This window comes from Metarhizium brunneum, chromosome 1, assembly GCF_013426205.1.
Source record: "Metarhizium brunneum chromosome 1, complete sequence".
Classification (NCBI taxonomy): domain Eukaryota; kingdom Fungi; phylum Ascomycota; class Sordariomycetes; order Hypocreales; family Clavicipitaceae; genus Metarhizium; species Metarhizium brunneum.
The window spans coordinates 7,108,913-7,130,436 of NC_089422.1; the positions used below are offsets into that span (position 1 = coordinate 7,108,913).

Sequence of the window (21,524 nt, forward strand, 5' to 3'; positions counted from 1 at the left end):
GCGACAAATCGGAATCAGTCGCATTTAATTGGGGGCAGTACAGGGTCTCATAGACAAAGAAACATGGTGACCAGTTGCAAGTTGGAGTGGAAGAAAAAGAATCGGACATGTCATGGGTCCATGGGCTCACTTTTTGCAAATTTGAGCAAGATTCGAACCATTGCCAACGGAAACAGGCAACGCCCTAGTCCCGAAGCATTACTATAGAAAGTGCCCAGCTGCCGTCTGATGACGAAACAGACAGGGCTGACGGGTGCGATTGTCATCAGACATAAAAGGGGGTTGGGACGAGAAGAGAAAGAGGAAGAAGAAGAAAGTGGTGAGTTTATGGGTAGGGGGATTGGGTACTCTGTACAGCGTACCACGGGCGTTGGTGGATGAAGTGCATGTTGAAGGCTGGAATTTCCCAACACCGCGAGTCGAGATGCATCACATGCAATTTCAGTTGGAAAGCAGCGCCAGGTGGTTCGATAACGTTGGTGCAGTGGGTGTCGGGCCCTGTTGACCCAGGATGGCAAGTTCCAGGCGCGATGGCAATTGGCTGAGAGCGATGGCAGCCACCCACAGTGGCGCCAGGACGGAACATTAAGGTGCCTGGTGTAGTGCCAGGCAATTATTGCGGAGTACTCAAAGTCTGGCTGGACAGGTGCTGGAAGACTACATGCAGTGCTCAGTGGCGGACAGCTTCAGAGGCTCCAGGCCCTGCAGGCACCAAACGGGGACCCGGCCACCAAGACTTGACCCCTGATGGCTTCACTGCGAGGGGCCTTTGAGGACGTTTTAATTGGGCCGCCTCGGATCAATTGATTGCATGATCTCTTTGACGTCGGGACACTGAGAGATGCATATAACGGATTATCCTAGGACACGGTCTCGGACGACTATCACCACGACCCTACCGTAGTGTACTTTCGTTATCATTTTTTTCTCTTAAATTCTGATGAGTTGTCATTGAACAAGTGGTCTGTCGTCATCCCCATATTAAACGTTTCGATCTGGGGATTATTATTTCGCAGCGCCATCAGATCCGCGAAATCTAAACCCGTCTGGCCACCCTCCCTTCTGGGCACACCGACAAACCCCAAGCCGACTCTCTTTTATTTTGCCCTCTGTCAATCGGCGGCCAATACACCACACAGCGTCTCAAATGTCTGCGAACCCAATCAGCGCACCGGGAGGCTCCCGCAGACGCCGCGAGCAGTACCACGAGGCCGATGTCGTTGTCGTAGGCGCGGGAGTCTTTGGATGCGCCATTGCCTTTGCCCTCGCCAACCAAGGCCGCTCAGTCTTGCTACTCGAACGATGGATGACGGAGCCCAATCGTATTGTCGGGGAGCTGCTGCAGCCCGGCGGCATGGCCGCTTTGAAGCAGTTGGGTCTAGGGCACTGCGTCGAAGGCATTGATGCCATCCCCTGCAAGGGCTACAATGTTATTTTTAACCACATCCCATCGCTGATTCCGTATCCGACCATCGACGACAGCGGCAACGTTATATACGCTTGGGGTGGATCGGGAAAGGAGGGCAAGCGACCCGAGGGCAGATCATTCCACCATGGCAAGTTCATCACCAAGTTGAGGGAGAGTTGCCTTGCTCACGAAAACATAACGGTTGTCGAGACGGAGGTCGTCAAGACTCTGCGGGGTGAATATACAGATCAGGTTTTGGGCGTCGAAACCAGAACCAAGAATCGCGAGACTGGGGACAAGAAGCCCGATTATTTCTTTGGTCAGTTGACCATCATCGCCGACGGTTACGACTCCAATTTCCGCAAGGATGCCATCGGGGACAAAAAGGCCGTCGTCAAGAGCAAATTCTATGCGCTCGAACTCATCGATACGATTCTGCCTCAAGAGAGCTACGGCCATGTCATTATCGGAAAGGATACATTCCCTACACTGCTGTACCAAATCGGTACGCACGAGACTCGTGCGCTGTTTGACGTTCCCAAGGACATTCCAGAGGCCTCACCTGCTGCTGGAGGCGTCCGCGGCTACATCAAGAACGTAGCCATCCCCGCTCTCCCGCCTTCTGTCCAGCCGGCTGCTCTCAGAGCGCTGGAAGACGGCAAAATCCCGCGCAGCATGCCCAACAGCTGGCTGCCGCCGACGAAGCAGATGCCCAAGGGAGTGCTACTCCTCGGCGATGCGTTCAACATGCGGCATCCCCTTACCGGCGGCGGCATGACTGTCGCCTTCAACGACGCGCTCCTTCTCTCGCAGCTTCTCGACCCGTCAAGGGTGCCGACTTTTGAGGATTCCAAGGCCATCGGCGCCGCCGTCAACGTCTTCTACTGGCGCCGCAAAAACGTCTCGTCCAACATCAACGTCCTCGCCCAAGCCCTGTACACGCTCTTCGCCGCCAATGACCGCCAGCTGTACGCCCTCCAGCTGGGCTGCTTCGAGTATTTCCAGCGCGGCATGACCGACGGGCCGTGCGGTCTCCTTGCCGGCATTATCCAGCGCCCTGCCGTCCTGGCATACCACTTCTTCTCCGTTGCCTTCTTGTCCCTCTGGCTGAATGCCCTTGCCATTTGTGCCGGGCCTTTGGGTGTTCTCAAGGCGCCCCTGGCATTGATAGATGCCGTGCTTATCCTGTGGAAAGCCAGCTGCGTCTTTTTGCCGCTAGTATGGCGCGAGGGCTTCCAGTAACCATCTTCGGGGGACATGAATAAGCAGGGAAGCGCGAGGCAAAGCACAAAATTTTTAAACATGGCCAGGCGTTGTTGTTTTTATTGTTTTTATTGTCCTTGTTGTTTTTATATCACAAACATGGTGTCGTGTTTTATTAACCAAACCGTCATCTTGCCCTAGATGCTGCGTATATATGTACACCAGAGATACACAAAGAGCTCACCCGCCCATCACGATTACACACAGGACAGGATGGAATACCTGAGGGCAGCGGGTGCCTCTATGAGCAACGAGAACGTGCATTAGCTTATAATAATAATAATGGTTCATGCGTGGCTTTTCCCGAAAGGCTTGCTCTGTGCGTATGATGATGCAGAAGGCTCACAAGAGATACAGACTCGGCGTCGCGTTTTAGCCACCCAGGGTCCGCGCCAGTACGCGCTTTTTACAAAGGTAGTGCTCGACTACAAGGAGCCGTCGTGAAGCTTGCGGGCTAGTAACTCGCCACCTCTGCGTAGATGATGCCGTCTTTCCCGCCGCAAAAGCCCTCGAAGTATAAAAGAAATCCCGGCCCTTCCAGCACGCATAAGGTGCACCCCATTTCCAGGCCCTCGGCTTCCTTGCCACCCTTTTACAAAATCCCTTCAAGTAAAAAATTTTCATAATCGAAATGCAGCTCGTCAGCCACTTGATGGTGCTCCTTGCCGTGAGCACCACCGCGCTCTGCGAACCGGCCACGTCCATCATGGTAAGTAGCCACCCTGGCCCCCCTCCCCGTTGCATCTGGGCTCTCGCCTTTGCGAAGCGAGAGGGAGAAGGAGACAAATGGTTAACAAGAGCGAGGGTGTTTCCTATCTGGCCGGCGGCGGCGGGTGCTACAAGAAAAACCAATATCTGGGCCACTTTGTAAAGGACATTGTAATCAGCGGGAAGTGCCTCGACCTCGCGCATACCGAGTACGTTGTGTCCCGACGTTGCTTTACAAACGCACAGTCGAGACAGATGATTGCTGACGAGGATAGTGCGATTAATTTTGGTACCGTGGACGGCTGGTGCTGGGGATACAAGTACGTGAACCCTGGATTCTGAGATGGCGGCGTTTCTGACAGCAAGACTAATCGTGCTAGGTCGCGTAAATGCGAGGGACTTAAGAAGGAGATGAACTTCACATTGGGCTGTAACAAGCTCTCGCGCCATGGGACCCCCATGTCTATCTTGTGCCGCTTGCCTGTCTACTGATAGTTAGATGCTAGAACATAGCGTCTTGTTGCGGATGAACAAGCTTGGAGGGGGAAGAATGGAATGGAATGAGTGGGTTACATGGTCAGATAACTTGTTTCCTCGGTTTGTGCGGCAATTATAGCAGCGGTGTTGTTTACCGTAGCAAAGACTTGTTTTCCTGCAGCCTTGTTGTGCTCTGATGAGTTTTCTCTTCTTTTTTGATTTTGACTGTCTATACTTGTCCGTGAAGAATCCCAACGTCTATGTTAACCGTCTTCGGTAGACGCCCATCATCCAGCTCGCTCTCAAAACGGCCAGTCCGACGGCCATCTTGATGCTGTCCTGGATGACATTTAATTTGCTTCCACCCACCTCATGCCACTCTATAGGCACCTCGGCGACCTTGATCCCGGGACTGGTGCCAATAACACCGCCATCGCTACCGAGAACGGGCGTAGCGGGCGCCGATTCAGCAAGCATCAGCATCTCAATGTCGAAGATCCAGCCCTCGGCATGCATGTAAGGTACAATGTGGGGTAGGGACTCGCGTGAGAACAGCTTGAAGCCGCATTGAGTATCGCGAATGCGTGATGTTGCAGGTGGCGTCAGGATGGTGAGAACCAGGTGGAAAGATCGCATGAGAAAGTTACGCAGAGCAGAGCGCTGTGAATTGTTTTAGCATACCACATCTTAGGACACAATGTTGATGCCCGGGAACAATTACCTTGACCACGGCTTCGCTACCAACCAGGTGAGCGCGACTTCCAATGGCAACACCCCGGAAGGAGCCGTCGATAACCTCTTCACAACCCTCTATCAACTTGCTCACGTCACTGAACCTGGAGGCACCATCGGCATCGGCGAATAATACATATTCGCCTCTTACATGGCGTAGGCCGTGGGTGACGCCTCCACCCTTGCCCCTGTTCTTAACCAGGGTCACGACCCGAAGGATATCATGGAGGTCATGCTTATGAGCAAAGTCAAGTGCTACCTCCACAGTCTTGTCCTTGCTCCCATCATTGACAATCAGGATCTCGTAACCTCCCAGCTCCGTGTTCGACTTGGCAGCATTCGAATGGCCACGCTGGTGGCGTCGGCTGCTGGGGCTAAACGGACCCTTGGCGGTGGTGCTTCGCCCTATATGCTTGTCCAAATACTCTACGGCTTCTTCCAGCGTGGGCAAAATTCGGTCCTCCTCGTTGTACGCAGGGAACACGACACTTAGTCGCAGTTCGGCAGGCTCAATGCTGCCAGCATCCGGGGCCGGATACGCTTCTTGCGGACGAACATGCTTTTGTTCCTGGAGGCGACGTTCAGCTAGCCAGCGATCGTACCAGCATGGCAACTGTCGAGCTGTTGTTGGCTTTCCCGAGGGGCTGGATGTGATGTATGTTTTCTCAGACGGGATGGCGGGTCGGGGTTTGGGCGCTACAAGGTGAAGGAGGACGAAAAGCTGAAGACGGTGATATGTTAGCCAAAACTGTTTCCAATATTCCCAAGGGCATGCGCCAAGCGATAAGAGAAGAGGAGCCATACACAAGCAAGGCCAAGGAGAATGAGCAAGATGAAGCAGACGAGAAGGACATGAACGGGGGTAGCTTCAATCCATGCTAACAGCGGCCGCATGAAGCGAGCCGCAAGCTCCAGGAGGGGCATTGCCATGAATTATCGTGCGTACAGATTGTTGCGAGATGAGCGTTGGAGCTCTGAACCTGGAGAAGCTCCAGGGACAGTAGCTTGCTGCGCGAGGATCGTGGTTTGAAAGTCAAGGCGTCGTCATTGGAAAAGAGAGTCAAGAAGAGCACGAGAACAAGGTAGACTGAAAACTGGAGGAGATGAAAATGAATTGATCGCGCAATCGTGTGGGAGTGGACAGTATGCGAACGGCAGGTGCTAATTATTGCTGCCAGCTGACAACATCAATTGTTGAAATAAATGCGATGATCCGTTGTCTGCAAGCTGACGTCTAGTCGCAAGTGCCAACATTGAAATGCTGCACGTCCCAGGCGTCCCATGGCCACACCGCGCCACGCCACATTCAAGGCCTGTACTCAGTAGACGTCAACGTGTTCACTTGCGCAGCTTGACCCTGACACAATGCCACGGCTGTGGCGCACGCTGTTTGAGCGTGCCTTGGGTACTCCGTACTTTAGTAAGTTATGGACGTCTGGTATTGACGGAGCCAATCACCACCGCTCCGCATGACGGAAATAGAGCAAATGTCAGCCCGTCCCCATCCATTATGGGGACATCTGGACTGTCAACCTGCACTAGCCCCGTAGCCCAACTTGCCCGAGTCCGTCACCACTGTGCTCCATGATACTATACTAGTACATAGTATGTAACCAGTACACTGGAGTTTTATTCCAAGGTTGGTAGGCTCAACCTTGGCACACAATGCATTACTCCGTGCTCTGAGTAATTTGCACCATTGAAGTCAGAGTCAGACAGATCTTCCGCCGGAGAGGTGCCGAACACTCGGGAAGCTGACCCAGTAGCAGCACTTGTTGCCAACTAAGTGCATTAGCCACTTAAAACCCCGTCCCAAGTCACAGCCAATTTGAGCATGCGAGTGATCCGTACTACCCTACATTCACCATCGTCACATCATTATTTGTGACCAAAGTCTGCAGAATATTGATGCAATGCTACCATGTATGTCTGAGCACTTTCTCCAAATAATACGACATCGTCAGGCGTGAGAGTCAGTCTCTCGAGATTATGTATCCATCGGGCTCTCGGCCTCTCGGAGACAATTTGACACAATCGTCCACATTGGCAGGGATGCAGTCCCTGCATCTCCACCAACTCAAAGCAGATTCCCAAGTTTGCTGTAGCATTAGTAAATTCCTAAATGCAATGAATGTGCAGCACAAATATATGGTACATACCTGTCCACCTGCCCACCTAACCAGATAGTCAGCATAGAGTATTGTCGGCGAAGTACCTTGCCTTGCTTCATGAGCCAACCGACGCCCACTCATTTAGACCTCGTCACCTCAGCTAGTATGGGATACGCTAGAACAGTCAGACTTGTTACTACCCGGCTATGCCTTGTATCTTCAGCGGGGTTTTAACATAAAGTATATGCCCTTTTTATATAGATACCTGATCTATACCACACGATCTTATTCCTACTACACATCCTAGAGCCATTCCACTATTGACCAGGCCATTTGGCCACCGCATGATAATAAAACAGCACAAAGATAGTGACAACAAATGCACAAAGCAAGACTCCCTAAACACCATTCTTCTATGCCAAATAATCATAAATTCGTTAAAAAATGATGAGCAAATCGAACTGAAATTGCTCAGGTCAGTGGCTGGCCAAAGGGAACTGGTATCGCGAGGCTCCGTGACGGGTTGCCATTTTTCCCACAATAAGAGAAGCTTATCTCTCGAATCGAAGACCAATCTTGGGCACCTATTCTCTCTCTTACACCATGAATCCTCGCGAAGGTGGCAGGTCTTTGCAGCCCTCTAGACTGCAACAACTGATACCTTCGAACTGGACCATCGATTCTTCTTGAAAAGCTTCCCTCCACCTGTCTTGGACAGTTTCTTGCTCTTTCCACCCTTTGATGGTGCTGCTTCAAGTCCTGCCTGCTCAGGGAACACATTCACGAGGTCTCCATGAGCCAGAGTTGAAGGAGGGCGGCTTCGATCCATGTGCTGATGGTCAGGGACAAAAGCCTGTGTTTGCCAGGTGTCCTGCCGCATGCTGTCCACATCTTGAGAGTGGCGGCCATTGGAACTAGCTTGTGATGTGCTGCTATATGCCATGGCAATACCAGCTCCAGCGGATTGACCCACGGTCATTCTAGAGGATGGCGTTGGAACTCCTGACTCGAAACTAGATATTGATAGCCGATTCAGAGGGTATTCAGACTTGTGAGCACTCGATACTGCGGGCGCCATAGAAGCTGAAGCTGTCTGCCGCGTTGACACACCGGAAAGGCCAGGCAGCGATGTGGATGAGCTCCGCCGTGATGTAGGAGTAAGCGTGTTTGAGGGCGATGTGCCGTTATACCCATGGGCAGCAATAGTTCCGGGTAGAACTCCAATGTTCATCGGAGGCATGACTGGGACGGTGGGAATTGAGCCGAAGCCCCTCATAGAAGGCGGCGGGCGAGAATCTCGAGTATAGTTAGAAGTATTACCTCTGCCAATGTTGGATAGCGTGTATTGATTTGCCGAAACGTCTGATATCCGTCGGGCACGACTAGGATGAAGGCGATGAGCTTTGGCGCCATCGCCGGCTCGAGCCCTGGCTGCATTGGAAGGCTTCATTTCCAGGTCGTCTTGAGAACTTGTTGAGTCACTGGAGCTTTCCACAGGAGAAGGGTCACCTGTTGCCAGTACTTAGTGTCAGGGTTTAAAGGAATGGCACCTGGGAGATATCAGGAAATATGGTCTCATGACATACCTTTACTCGACGCTGGGCTGATGCGCTGGGAGTCGTAGACCCGAGGGACTTCCTTCCCCTTAAGTGACCCTGGATGTACATATGTCATGTCTGGCGCGGTGTACACCATTTCACGACTGTCACGAAGTACGCCTGGAAATGGGGATATGCCGGCGTAACTGTATGGTCTGGGCATCCGAATCGTAGCGGCGACACCTTCTCCAGGATAAGACACACGGGAAAGGCTGCTTCCAACCCGAGGTACACCAGGCATACTCATATGGTGACCGCTAGCGGCCATGGCACTCCGTCTGCGATTCTGTTCAATGATTCGAGAACGATCCGCCTCTCTCCAGCTCGGCGGCGCGCTGGCAAATGCATCGGTTGCCGCATGAGTAGGAACATGTTTATATGGAACTTGATCTGATTCCTTTTTCTTCTGCTCGACCAGCTTGGCATTATGCTCTTTGGCCTGCTGGCGGCTTTTCTTAATGTGAGCGAAGATGGACATGTCGGTGAAAGTATTATCGAAGCGAAGCCCGGTAATCGTTTCAGCAGAGTCGTTCCAATAGTTTAACACGGCAAAGGTATACAAAAGATGATAACCCAGAGGCTACCTCGACCCAGTCAAATGCCGCGTAGGCAAGAACAGGGGGGACAAACAAAAAACGCTGAGAAACGTTAGGAGGCAAGCGGTCGTGCCACAGCGCTGGGCTTGACAACGGGACCAACGGTATAAATCTAGAGCCGTGTTGGCCCTAGCAGGAACCCCCGGCCCGTCAGAGTATACCTGGCGCCACAGGGGTTCACGAAAGGAGTATCAGCGCTGAGCGAGGATAATAATGTCTTAATATCGTGCCCTAGGATTAGCAAAAAGCAAAGGGTTCGCGTATTCTAATAAGTTTTTGGGTGGGCTGCGACACCTTTTAGGTGACGGATTTCCTGGACGATTCGGATTCCTCGACTAGTGCAAGTGGACCGGGTACGAGGGACGACAGGGCGGGCTTCACGAGTGAGACGAGGGTGGAGCAAGCCACCTCCCGTCCGACGCCTTGCTCCCGCCAAAATGCCCAGATGGGCTCAATGGTGTGCACGAGTCCACTCAGCTATCCTCCCAGGAGCCCTACAGACGTCAAGTCCAGCTGCAGGGGTCTGTTTGGATCCGTGTCGGTGTCGCCTGGCTGCTCGTCTTTATACCGTCAGTCGATTCCCTCCGTGGTCGTGGCTTGGATGCGCAAGTGCACAGTGAGGAGTTTCAAGTAATAGAATCGAAAACACCTGGCTGTGACTTGACTCAAGTCGGACGACGCCAGCCCGCAAACCGAGCAAGCAGAATGCGAGACGTGAGACGAGTGTCAGGCCCGACTTTGATGACGTGTGGTCTGGGTCTTATGGTGCCGTTGCTGGTTCTAGAATGGTCAGGCAAGAGAAAAAGAAGGTCGTAGTACAGCAGAACGAGGTGAGCTGGAGGCTAGCTGGACTAATACCCAGCATGCAATCATGCAATCATGCAAGGCTAGAGGTTTTCTGCAGCTCTACCCACGTCAAGAGAATGGACCAGATGACAGACGTGGTTGGAGATTGGATTGAGTGGCCAAATAGTTTGGACGGACGCAAACGTCAGCCTTCGCCTCCAAGTCGCTTAGGCCAAGATTGGAGGGGTTGGTGGTTGCTGGTGGCAATCAACTGACAATTCGTGGTGATCCCCCGCAGTTGTCAAGGAATGGCTCTGAACAAGGGCCAGGCCACGCCAAGCCAGGAAGAATAAAAACAAAGCAGGCAAACGGGTTGGAAGAAGGCGAAAGGGAGATGGCCTGGAGACAAAGATGTGAAGGATCAGATTAACGAGAACAAGTCGACACAGGCAGGGACAAGGCAGGGACGTGATACGAGCTCAAGGGGCCAAACCGGGTACTGTCATTTGCTCGGGGGGAAGGAGTGTCCCACGCAAGGCTTCTCCTGCCAGTCTACGGAGTATCATTGAGGGTCTGGTACAGAGTACACCAGACACCTGGTCCTTCCCCGTACATACACGAGGTGGCATGAATTTTGGCCCCCTCAATGGTAATGTGCGACGAACATCGCAAACAGTCATCAAGGGACTGGCATTCTCGCCATGTTTCACGACACTGCTAAAGCTTTTCCATGTACCGAATACTTTGTCGGCGCATTTTTGACGTCGGCTCCCGCTGCCAGTTTGAAGTATTAGCCTTCAACAGAGCAAAGGCGGACGACTCCACGATGTTCATGCTACGGCCTGATCGCGCATGACAAACCATCCATTGGCTAGCTACTCTCAGGCGCAATTCCCCCTTCTCTTAGCTTGTTCTGACTCCTCTGAATTCTATCGCTGTAATGCGTTCTATTTCTCTACACCGCCGTCTCTGGATCTCCCTTATGTGACTCTCTACTCGGTATGTCACGCAGACTATATTACTTCTTTCCCGCTAACATCCACACGGCCTCCAGCTTACCATGCAGATCGAAGTCCCAGAGCTAACTTGGATGGCAGCCAGTTGGCGGTAACCGACGAAAAGTCGACGACCTAGGATCTGGGATGCAGATCATCCTAGCCAATCGAAGCATCACGACCATCTCTGCCAACAACAAGAAGCTGTGTGTCACCGTGCTGAAGACACAACCATATACAGGAATTGCGAAAGCTAGATTTCGCTGCGGCCCGAACGGAACCGCCTCTAGAGTCTACCCTAAGCATGTGCCTGGTCCCCACAACCATCATAAACTATCGGGTGCCCGCTCAGCTCTCGAAGAAGCCACAGAATGAGATTATTGGTAGCAGCTGCCGCACGCCACGACTGTTGGAGTTCCACAGGGGGCCGAATCTCACGGATGGAGCACAGGCGTTGACAACAACAAAGTGGAGGTTGGCCCTGAAGTTCTCGGTAGCTCCGTTTTTAGAGTCAGCCACCGGGAGGGAAATCTTTCAACAATCACGGACAAATGTGGGTTTCGTGTTCATGGCGATGAGTTCATCAAACCTAAATTCTCAGTATTGTAGATTCGTATCATGTTGCTAATATACATTTCTTGTCCCATCGGCGAACGAAAAGCAACCCCGAATGAGTCTTGTGGACTTGATGATTAGCACACGGTGCCTAGATCTAACTTTGTCTCCGTCGAAATCAGCTAGGAGCAACTCCGACGATCGGGACTGACCGAGCGCCGGGGTCAACAGCCCTGCGCTGTGCCTAGGAGTGGCCTCGTATTTGCGTCCCAACAAGGTGCGGTTTTCTGTCTATTGCTGGTGCCTGGTGCCCGATTAATTGAGCTTTGGCTGGCTGTGGCCGTCATTCTGGGCGTTGAACAAAAGAGCGCATACACGTTCCTCTTATTGAACAGACGAGACGCGTTCGACAGCGGAATGGCACAGAACAGTTGCCTACGGCCTCGTCATGAATATTATTGTACCCACCACGGAGTACGGGAAGAATCAGCACAAAGGCGGCGCCATTTCCTTGGGCTTGGTTCCCTCGTTTTCCTCAGCGAGGGTCAACATCTGCATGTCAGATGACAAACTCGCACCCCACGTCCTGGCCGCCAGCGGCTGAGATATCAGGCATGGTTTTCAGTCCAAGAACCCCCATGACTTGATAAGTTACCTAGGTTCTGGGTAGATCAATCTGTCACGCCAACGTTCCTATTTTTGATGTCGTTTATGGGGATGGTGATTTGCCCTAGTGGCCTGGGATCCGTTGTTTTACGCCGCTGGCTCCGGTGTATCAAGTGTGACATGGAGGGTCCACCAGGCACGAAGGATCCAGACACCCACAGCCGGACACAGCAAGTATAATAAATAAATAATGCAGAAAACCTAACAGGCTGAGCAAAGCCGATAATTGGCTTGTTAGCGTGGACCCCTGTGAGGGACGACAGAAGGGGTTTACAAGTAAAGTTATGAGAGCTTAAGTATATAAATAATAAGTATATATTATAATAAAACTAATAAAAAGAGACTCTTTTATATATATGTAAAAAAAAAAGTAATTAAAAAAGGAGAGGCGCGCCGAAGAAGCAGACCGAGCAAAGCTTGAAGCTAAGAAAGCTAAAGCATTGGCGGAAAAACATAAAGAGGCTGGGAGTTGGAAAGAAATCAGGTATGGATAATTACGTCAACAAGGCAAGCAGAGGCACGGGCAAAAAAGGCAGAAGCAGACCTGACATTAGCAATTAAGAGTAAAAAAGAGGCCAAACAGCAGCTTAACACGGCAGCTCCGGTGCGCCATACAACTAAACCAGCTATCTCGCTCAAGCGACAAAAAAAAGGGGCCTTCTGGTCTCTAAATAAAAAACCACGCCTATCAAAATCAGCTGCACACAACAGGACAGGGCTCTAAAACCCGGAGATAAAGTGGCATGATAAGCAACTATAATATTTGGCGCATAATCTCGACTAAGTAGTCAACAACTAGGGAGCAGAAGAAGTAAGATATACTTGTTTCACGTTTTAGTACTGACTTAGTCCAGGTTAACGGAGTGGAGAAAAATTATAAGATTACCGAATCTGACGAATTTAAAGAGGAGTAACTCTAAGCTACCGGGCAGACGTGATAAATCTCGTATAAGAAACTGTAGTACAACAAGACGGAAGCAACAGAGAGCAGGAACAGGGGATAATAACGCAAGTGCTATGATGAGCTAGAGTTCTATACAAAGCATTGCATGTATTTAAGTAGATAGTAGCTCTATTAAAAGGATCGCCACCGGGCACGACAATTTTACGGTAGTGTGTGTACTGCTAAACGAGTGTGTTATTCATCATCCATCTGTAAGGACTGACTAGGTTAAACTACGATATGGATAGAAATAGTGTAGAACTGCGAAACGAGCGGTTTTCTACAAACTAGCGCTAGATGCTCCCGATGCCGTCTTTGCTCTGGTGGTCATGCGTACGATTTAGAGGTCGTCTCCGAGAGGGATTCTGAGGCGAACAAACTTCAAAAGACCGTATTCTTTCCCAAGGCCGCCCTTCTCGAAAGCCTTTTGCTCCTCCACTTCCTCAACAAGCTTGACCTTGTGTGAAGTGGCCTCGGTGCGAGGCGGGAGCAGTTCCTGCTCCGTCTTGACTACTGCAGTGGAGATGAGCAGCTTGCCAGAAGCGTCAATGGCTTCTGCCGACACGGAAGTGAGTTTCTGGTTGGGAACAAGGAGCTTCGTCTCAAAGCTCCTGCGCTCGACTTCACCCAAGAAGCGGCGGGATCCAAACTCATCCGTCTCAGCGTAGAACCGCCAAACAGCAGTCTCGGTGTCGCCGTTCCAGGAGACGTAGACGGCGGTGCCGTGGTTGCTCTCAAGCGCAACAATGGCAGGGTCCTCGCTGGGCAGACCGGTCCAGTTGTAGCGGAAGGCGCGGTAGTTTTGAACGCCGTCGCCGAGAGGACCAGAGTCCATGTACGCGTGGAAGATGGGCGTTCCGTCGCTGGTGAACTCGGTAACGGCGCCCTCGGAGCCCCAGCCGACGAGCACGTTGCCGCCGGGCAAGACTTGAGTGCTGCCCTGGGACTTGGACAACAGATGGTCAGGTGGGAAGTAAGCGCGGACGAGGTCGGCGGTCCAGGACTTGGTGTTGAGTTTCAAGATCTTTGCGCTGCTGGTCGGCGCGGTGTGGACCTCTGATCCGCCGCTGTGCTCGGTGCCGTGGGCGCTGTTGTCGTACAGGCTGATGGTTTCGATGCCGTCTTCCTGGCTGAGCCAGCGGGCGTGGTGCTGGAAGCAGAACTTGGTGCCCTTGGCCATTTTGAAGTCGCTTCTGTTGCCGTTGAGGCGCCAGATGATGGAGCCATCTGTGCCGTTGATCTTGTGAAGGGCACAGGCGTCACGGGCGGAGATGAGGTAGTTGCCCTCAGCGTCCTTGTCGACGCTGTTGATGTGGAAGTAGTCCCATGCGTCTGAGGAGTTGTAACCTGAGCCGGCTTGGCCTGGGTTGATTGGGAGAATGGCCTCTGTTTGGGAGTTAGATGTGGAACGCTTGGTCAATTGATGTCTCGTCACTCACCGTCGGGAGTTACATGATCCAGGCTGGACCACTCAAACAGCAGCTTTCCAGTAGAAATGTCAAGCTCTAGAGTCCAGACAAAGGTCAATTAGCCCTGCACTGTGTCGGTTTACGTTTGAAGCACCACGAAGCCAAGCCCTGACGAACCTTGAATGATGGCATTCACAATCCATTGCTGCTCTGGGCTGGCGCCCCATTTTGTCAAGTCTCGCGGCACAGGTTGATAGATCTGGATCAGGCCCGTTTCCTCATTCACGATATGGAACTCGTGTTTGTCAACCAGCTTGTGATTCCCCGCGCGAAGCTCGCGAATGGTCTCATACCGCTGGTCAACAAACGTAATGTGGCCATGGCCGTGCCCATATCCGGCGTTGTGGTCGCCTTCAAAGCTGAACAAGACGTCCTTGCCCTTCCAACGACCAGCCTGGAAGTTGGTAGACCAGATGCTGAAAATAGAGTATCCAGACCACACCAGGTCACCATTGTCCCTGAAGATGTACGGCCCAGCCTGGCGGGGACCATGCTGCTCCGTCGGCGTATCGGGGAAGCCAGCAAACGGCGCGAGGAACAGGTAGCCCTTGTCAACGGCATTTGTAGCCGGAATGGTGATGTTCAGACGAGGCGGCGCCAGGTCCGGCCGAGATCTAAACTGCCAGTCTGCCGCAACGGGCGCCAACAGTGCTGCCGTGACGAGGCCAAGAGGAGAGCCAGCTTTCATGGTGGTTGCTGGTTTTTGGGTCGGTTGCTAATCATGTCAGATGCCTGGCATCTCATTTCCTTGCTGAAGAATAGGTACATTCACCTTGATTCAGTACACGAGCCCTAAAGTCAACAGACTTGTTCTTTCCTTGTAAAACGTTCACTTCACTTTTGGATTTCTTTGGAGTTGTCGAGACTTTGCGTCACAGTTGTCGGTGCGTTGTTAAGGAACCAGACTGATTGACGGCTAATTTAGCCTTATATTGCGTAGATTCCATGTGCTTCAATCACGCAATGGCGACGAGGCATTAAGCAACCGGTTTGACAGCAGGGCGACAAATTGGCCGTTGTCGGGGTCGTGATTCCTGCACATGAAGGCCGATCGATGACCCGGACTCATATGTGCGAAGAATTGCGTGCTCATTCATCTGTGGGCGCCAGTGGCGGATTGGTGCAGCCTCAATGGTGACGGAAACAAGGGCTAATTCAGTTCCACCAGGAGTTTGTTCGTTGTAATGGAACCGGAATAATACAGTATGCATATTTTGCAGAACGAATGCTTAATCATTGTAGATTGAACGCGTCTTGAGTTTGTGACGACATCTGGTGTTTCGGGCCCCGCCAACTTGTGATGCCAGTCAATACTCAAGAGGGAACGGCGTGGGTTCACGTCTGGTCAAGTTCAAATCCAAATTCACATTCATGGATTGATTGACTGGTTCCACACACATCCGATGTAGCTGCAGATTTCTGCATCACGCCATTCTGATAGTCTGTTCAATCTTCTCCTCCTACACCAGTCAGTTGAAGAATTTCCTCTTCGCCTCGGGTATCGCTGGGCCATCCATCGCCAGACCAGACAATCACTTGACTTTATTCGCACAACATCACCACGTTCACGTTCAACAAATTCACACGGCAACTCATTTCTGTACCGTGCACACATTGAAATGACCCCAACAAGAGAGGACCAAGAAAACGGCATTCTCTGCCAGAATCCCCCCGACGAACCCCCCATTGAACCGCGCGAGGACCAAGCACTCTTACAACAACCCGCAATCGCAGAATGGAAACCCCCCCGAGGCTTCGTCTGGATTCAAATCGCCCTCATGAACAATGTATTCCTCAATGCATTCGACGGCACCATCATGGCAGCAACCTACGCCGTCATCAGCTCTGAATTCGATGCCACAAACAGCGCATCGTGGCTCACCACCGCGTACCTCATCGCCTCCACGGCCGTTCAGCCTCTATACGGCCGCACTTCAGACGTTTTCGGCCGGCGAGCATGTTTTTTCGCGTCGACAATCCTCTTTGCCGTGGGGAGTCTGGGCTGCGGACTCTCAGGCAGCATGGTGACGCTCATCCTCATGCGTGCTCTGACTGGAGTCGGCGGAGGCGGTCTGCACATCATGGCGACGATTGTCAATTCCGACCTCATTCCCTTCCGGAGACGCGGCATATACCAAGCCATGCAGAATGGTGTCTTTGGCCTTGGCGCCATCTGTGGAGCTTCGCTCGGTGGCAACATTGCCGACAGAATTGGCTGGAGATGGTGTTTTCTGCTCCAGGTGCCCGTGTCGGTCTTTGCCTTGATCGTGGGTAGTCTTGTTGTTAGGGATCAATCTTCTAGCATGCTGTTGTCTCTGGATGAGGGATTGCAAGTCATGTGGAAGAGGATTGACTTTTCTGGTGCTCTTCTCCTTGTTGTGGCTGTTTCTATACAGTTGCTTGGTCTTGGCTTGGGAGGGAACTTGCTACCCTGGGGGAGTCCGTGGGTTATTAGTTCTCTAGTTGGGAGTTTGGTGCTCTTTGCGGTGTTTGTGGTGGTTGAAGGAAAGACTTGTGCTATTCCAATGATACCACTTCGGATGCTGAAGGGTCGGTTGCCTGTTGCGACGCAAATATCCAACGCTTGTGCGGGATGCGCCGCGTACGGGGTATGAAGATGCTCACATTTCGTTTGCTTGCAGTTTTACTAACCTGTGGACAGTTTCTATTCATGCTGCCGCTCTTCTTCCAGGTAGTTCTGCTAGAGTCAGCTTCTAAAGCCGGTGCTCGTCTGGTCATTCCGTCGCTGGCAACGCCAATTGGCTCTGTGATGGCAGGAATTGTCATGTCCAGATACGGTAAACTCATAGCAATGATGCGTATAGGGTCTATTCTTATGGCCATGGGAAATGCTCTTGTATTCTCTCTACGATTCGTTGACTCGAGTTGGAAATATTTTGCGTACATATTCCCTGCCAACCTGGGCCAAGGCGTTGTGTATCCGTCCATTCTGTTCACGTCACTAGCTTCATTTGAGCATCAAGGTACATCTACGTTTTGCAGAACAATCTACTTGCTCTCTCTTTTACTCATCATCACTTCAGATCACGCGGTTTCGACATCCACAGTCTACTTGATTCGCTCGCTCGGTGGCGTTTGGGGAGTATCTATTACTTCCGCTATTGTGCAAACTTCGCTCAGCCTCCGTCTTCCGGATGCTTTGGGCGGGATACCAGATAAATGGAGAGTACGCCCCGTTTTTTAAACGTCTTGATTCCTTCCGTCTCTGTGTATGAGTGTAACCAGGCTGACTTGACACGTGTGTGAACCAGATTATAGATCAGATCAGGCATTCGGCTTCTAGTATACACAACCTGCCACCGGAAATTCAAATGAAGGTTCGGCTCGTATACTATGATGGCATCCGCCACGCCTTTGCTGCGTGTACGGTAATATCACTTATTGGCGTGGCGGCAGCTTTTGCAGCTACAGCTTCTAAGCTGCGAAGCACGCATTAACATGGTAAGCACGGGCAGATCAAGCCGAGACCGTCCAGGTGTTGGCAAAAGGTGGAGGAGTTGAGTGTATTCAGTTGGATATAAACGGCACGCCACTCGACTAACCGTACCACGCACCACAGCATATAGTTATACACAGTCATGTTAGTTTGTACAGTACTGTGGAACAGTGTATCTGTGTATTTTGCGGCCTACAAGCATACAATGTCATGTCAAGTATTAGTGATACTGGGTATGGGCAAACGTAGAATGTTGATTGTAATTGACACAACCGGCTTATCGGGATAAACAGCGAGTATCTTCTGGCACATGCAATGCTGTTCCCCCCTACTCTTTTCCTCATTGGCTACAGAGCTGGACAATATCAAATATTCACCTCCGCAATCGGCAATTGCGACTTTTGTTTCTCTGTGTGTGTGTGGAAACCGCTCGCCATCGTGGTTGGCGATGACGAGCTTTCGGCTGCGATTGTACAACAGTTGACCCCTGGACCCGGTCGTCTCTCACCCGCCCATTGCGAAGCTGCGGTGTATGATGACGAATTGCAATATTCTACACTATTGACGTATGCATGAAAGCAATCAACTTGGACAGTCGAGTATCAGCATGTAAAGCACAGGGTATGTATGCATAGAGGTTGATCCCCAATCTGCAGTACCTGATATACATTCGCAGCCGCTGCTTGGTGTGATTCTCGCAACAGCAACCAAGAAGCACCATTCTTGTTTATCAAAATAGTCCAGTAACATTTTACAAGGCCCAAAATGAAGAACCACGTCCAACCCAAGACCCTTCAGGCTGATTCCTCGGCAACGACAAGCTCCGCACCCAGCGAGGTTGCAGAATCCAACTTTGACCACCTCCCACCGTCCACCGGCCATCAGTACGGCTCCGTAGAACCACACGTATTCACGAGCCCTGCCCGCGCCGAATACTGGAGGAGTATCTACGAGAATGCAAAGTACGAGTGCAGACACCGGTTCGATCCATCGTTCCAGTGGTCTCCTCAGGGTGAAGTTATCGTCAAAAGGAAAGTAATTCAACTTGACTTTACTTGACTCCACACTCCCAAGATGAGTACCTATTTGAAATTCTTCTTCTCTGGTGCTGACTTTTCTACTCTTTTCCCACAGCTCGATTGGCGCATCATGCTATGGGTCTGGGTCATGTTTTCTTCGCTCGACCTTGTCCGTAGGAATATCAACCGCGCCGTGTCGGATTCCCTGCTTGCAGACCTCAAGGTCAATACCAATGACTACAACACCGGCCAGACCATCTATCTAGTGTGCTTTCTTGCGGCCGAACTTCCAGGCGGGTTGATCAGCAAGAGAGTCGGTCCGTTTCGGTATACGCCCACGGTCATTATTCTGTGGGGAGGTCTTTGCATGGTTCAGGCGGCGATGCGTGCTCGTTGGAGTTTTTGGCTGCTGCGAGGATTGCTGGGCTTTGCGCAGGGTGGCTTCATTCCTGAGATGGTGTGTCCCGTGCGATTATACTTGATCATGGTTCGTGATGAAACAACGTTTCACTCATACGGGTGCTAGGTCCTTTACCTCTCGTACTTTTACAAGAGCAACGAACTGCCGTTTCGTCTTAGCCTCTTCTACACCGTTATCCCGTTGACGCAGATTTACGGCAGTCTTTTGGCAGGCGGTCTACTGGAGATGCGCCGTCTTCAGGGGCTGGCTGGCTGGCGGTGGTTGTAGGTGCAGCATCAAGGCATTGACAGTTTTTTTTTTTTTTTGCATTCACTCACGTCTGGTAATCTAGGTTTCTTGTTGAGGGGCTCATCTGCGTCGTCATCGGCTTCATCTCTTACTTTGTCATGGCGCCCTCAATCACCGAGCCTGCTTTTGCGTTTAAGCGGCCTGATGGCACCAACAAGTGGTGGACTGAAGAGGAAGAAAAGATTCTGGTCAATCGTCTTTTGCGCGATGACCCAACAAAGGGCGACATGAATAACAGAACTGCAGTGTCAGCCAGAGGCATGTGGGAGGCTCTCACTACGTATGATCTGTGGCCACTCTTCATTGTAGGTGATACCAGACATGTCCCGGTTTTCTGCAAGATAACATGACTAAATGATGTGTAGCTGGGGATTTTCGTCTGGATCCCCTTCCAGCCCACTGCGAATTATCTTTCCTTGACACTGCGTAATCTTGGATACACAGTGTTTCAGTCAAACCTGCTCGCCATCCCTGGATATGCCCTGTTTGCAATCAATGTAGGCTGCCGACAACGCACAAAGGCCAAAAGTATCTGCTGACCAGAAACAGACCGTCGTACTGGGTTGGTTGTCGGAGAGATTCAACGAGCGACTTGTAATCGCGGCCGGAAGCAACATTTGGGTGCTCCCCTTCTTCATCGGCCTCATCTGCATCAAGCCAGATGCCAACCCGTGGGTTCGCTACACCCTTCTTACCGGAATCAATGGCATCCCATACACCCACTCCATTATCGTCGGCTTGGTGAGCCGCAATGCAAAGGCAGTTGGTCGTCGGGCAGTTGCTGCTGCTGTGTACAACATGACGTATCAAATTGGAAGTATCGCAGCAGTGAATATTTATCGTGACGAGGACAAGCCGTACTGTAAGTGGAACGTATTTCTTCGAGGAAAGGAGGTGCTAATTACCTTTCAGACTACAAAGCCAATAAGGGTCTCGTGGGATTGTGTGTCTTTAATATCCTGCTGTTTGTCCTGGCGAAGCTGTACTACGTGTGGCGGAACCGCGTGATTGAGAGGCAGCATGCTGAAACGCCCGCAAGCGAAAAGTCTCGGATGGCTGATGCGCGATTTGCTCACTAAGTATGGGTGAAGATGGACCCCTGGGTATATTTCGCACTTCCAGGTGTTTATTGTACCCGTGGCTTGCTATTCCGATGAGTTCAATGTTGCTACGACTAAGCAGACGGTTGGCGGAGGGTGGGTGGTAGTTGAATCAAGTCATTGAGATTAAATAGTAGGTAGCCAGTAAATTGTGTAAACTGTGTTTGTTGACTCAATCTCAAGTTTAATATCCAGGCATCCACAATACTGAATCGTGCATCAAGATTCAAGGCTATGTCGAAGGATCGGTTTCGTGAAGAAGGGTTCAGAGATTCCTCTTGGCAATAGAAGTTTGGAAACCCAATATGCCTAATGTATTCACTCCCGGTATCCCTATACTAAACAGGCTCAGTACGTGCATCCAAAACTAGTCTTAAGTGCCTACGTAGGTGGTTCTCGGATGTACTACGAGATGCGTACAAGGGATGGCATTTGAATAAACCTTTCACCACGCTCACAGGCTTGCTTGTCACACTCATATATGATGAGCTCAAAAGCGATAACCATCAGTTGCAAAAGGTCCCTGCAGGACATGATTCGTAACACCCAGTGTAGTGTGACAGCATGAAGGACATGACTTGTTGTTAGAAAGACACAATTCCCTCGGAGAACTGCAGGCATGGCCGCAACTTGCACGGAAAGGTTTGGGCACACATTCTGCTGCAACTTTGATCGGTCAGAGATAACATTTGGAGTATTGAAACCCCGCTTAGACGACCTCCGATCCGTATGGACACTTGCCGCCAAAGACCCGGAGACTCCGATTTGGTCCCGTCGACCGCCAGCAATCATCTACACCAACAAACACCCATAGTTGACGATGCTCATAAGCAATACTGCAGTTAATGCCAGCTACCTACCCAAGGTGCTCCGCATTCGTTTCGCCTATTACCGAGCAACAAATTACGTGCGTTGAATGGATTGCCGGCCCA

At 51.3% G+C, this 21,524-nt stretch overlaps 7 protein-coding genes across 7 annotated transcripts; 4 read left to right on the forward strand and 3 right to left on the reverse strand.

Annotated features, from left to right (window-relative positions):
* Window positions 1-1,147: 1,147 nt before the first annotated feature.
* G6M90_00g021650 (uncharacterized protein) lies at window positions 1,148-2,650 on the forward strand (the record flags this gene model as incomplete). The annotated part of the gene is made up of 1 exon (XM_014692897.1): window positions 1,148-2,650. One exon carries the CDS (start codon window positions 1,148-1,150, stop codon window positions 2,648-2,650), a length of 1,503 nt encoding a protein of 500 aa, XP_014548383.1.
* A 652-nt stretch (window positions 2,651-3,302) lies between these two features.
* On the forward strand, window positions 3,303-3,871 carry G6M90_00g021660 (uncharacterized protein; the record flags this gene model as incomplete). The annotated part of the gene is made up of 4 exons (XM_066129878.1): window positions 3,303-3,380; window positions 3,470-3,588; window positions 3,655-3,699; window positions 3,760-3,871. The coding sequence occupies 4 exons, from the start codon at window positions 3,303-3,305 to the stop codon at window positions 3,869-3,871; spliced, it is 354 nt and encodes a 117-aa protein (XP_065986002.1).
* Window positions 3,872-4,114: 243 nt separating this feature from the next.
* On the reverse strand, window positions 4,115-5,512 carry alg5 (Dolichyl-phosphate beta-glucosyltransferase; the record flags this gene model as incomplete). The annotated part of the gene is made up of 3 exons (XM_066129879.1): window positions 4,115-4,516; window positions 4,578-5,309; window positions 5,393-5,512. The coding sequence occupies 3 exons, from the start codon at window positions 5,510-5,512 to the stop codon at window positions 4,115-4,117; spliced, it is 1,254 nt and encodes a 417-aa protein (XP_065985699.1).
* Window positions 5,513-7,339: 1,827 nt separating this feature from the next.
* On the reverse strand, window positions 7,340-8,775 carry G6M90_00g021680 (uncharacterized protein; the record flags this gene model as incomplete). The annotated part of the gene is made up of 2 exons (XM_014692895.1): window positions 7,340-8,208; window positions 8,286-8,775. The coding sequence occupies 2 exons, from the start codon at window positions 8,773-8,775 to the stop codon at window positions 7,340-7,342; spliced, it is 1,359 nt and encodes a 452-aa protein (XP_014548381.1).
* Window positions 8,776-13,178: 4,403 nt separating this feature from the next.
* On the reverse strand, window positions 13,179-14,995 carry G6M90_00g021690 (uncharacterized protein; the record flags this gene model as incomplete). The annotated part of the gene is made up of 3 exons (XM_014692894.1): window positions 13,179-14,224; window positions 14,278-14,343; window positions 14,425-14,995. 3 exons carry the CDS (start codon window positions 14,993-14,995, stop codon window positions 13,179-13,181), a joined length of 1,683 nt encoding a protein of 560 aa, XP_014548380.1.
* A 931-nt stretch (window positions 14,996-15,926) lies between these two features.
* Window positions 15,927-17,765, forward strand: G6M90_00g021700 (uncharacterized protein; the record flags this gene model as incomplete). Its single annotated transcript, XM_066129880.1, has 4 exons — window positions 15,927-16,916; window positions 16,970-17,291; window positions 17,352-17,494; window positions 17,580-17,765. The coding sequence occupies 4 exons, from the start codon at window positions 15,927-15,929 to the stop codon at window positions 17,763-17,765; spliced, it is 1,641 nt and encodes a 546-aa protein (XP_065985841.1).
* A 764-nt stretch (window positions 17,766-18,529) lies between these two features.
* G6M90_00g021710 (uncharacterized protein) lies at window positions 18,530-20,571 on the forward strand (the record flags this gene model as incomplete). The annotated part of the gene is made up of 7 exons (XM_014692892.1): window positions 18,530-18,799; window positions 18,899-19,240; window positions 19,310-19,467; window positions 19,536-19,797; window positions 19,858-19,989; window positions 20,042-20,354; window positions 20,405-20,571. 7 exons carry the CDS (start codon window positions 18,530-18,532, stop codon window positions 20,569-20,571), a joined length of 1,644 nt encoding a protein of 547 aa, XP_014548378.1.
* Between the last annotated feature and the right edge of the window lie 953 nt (window positions 20,572-21,524).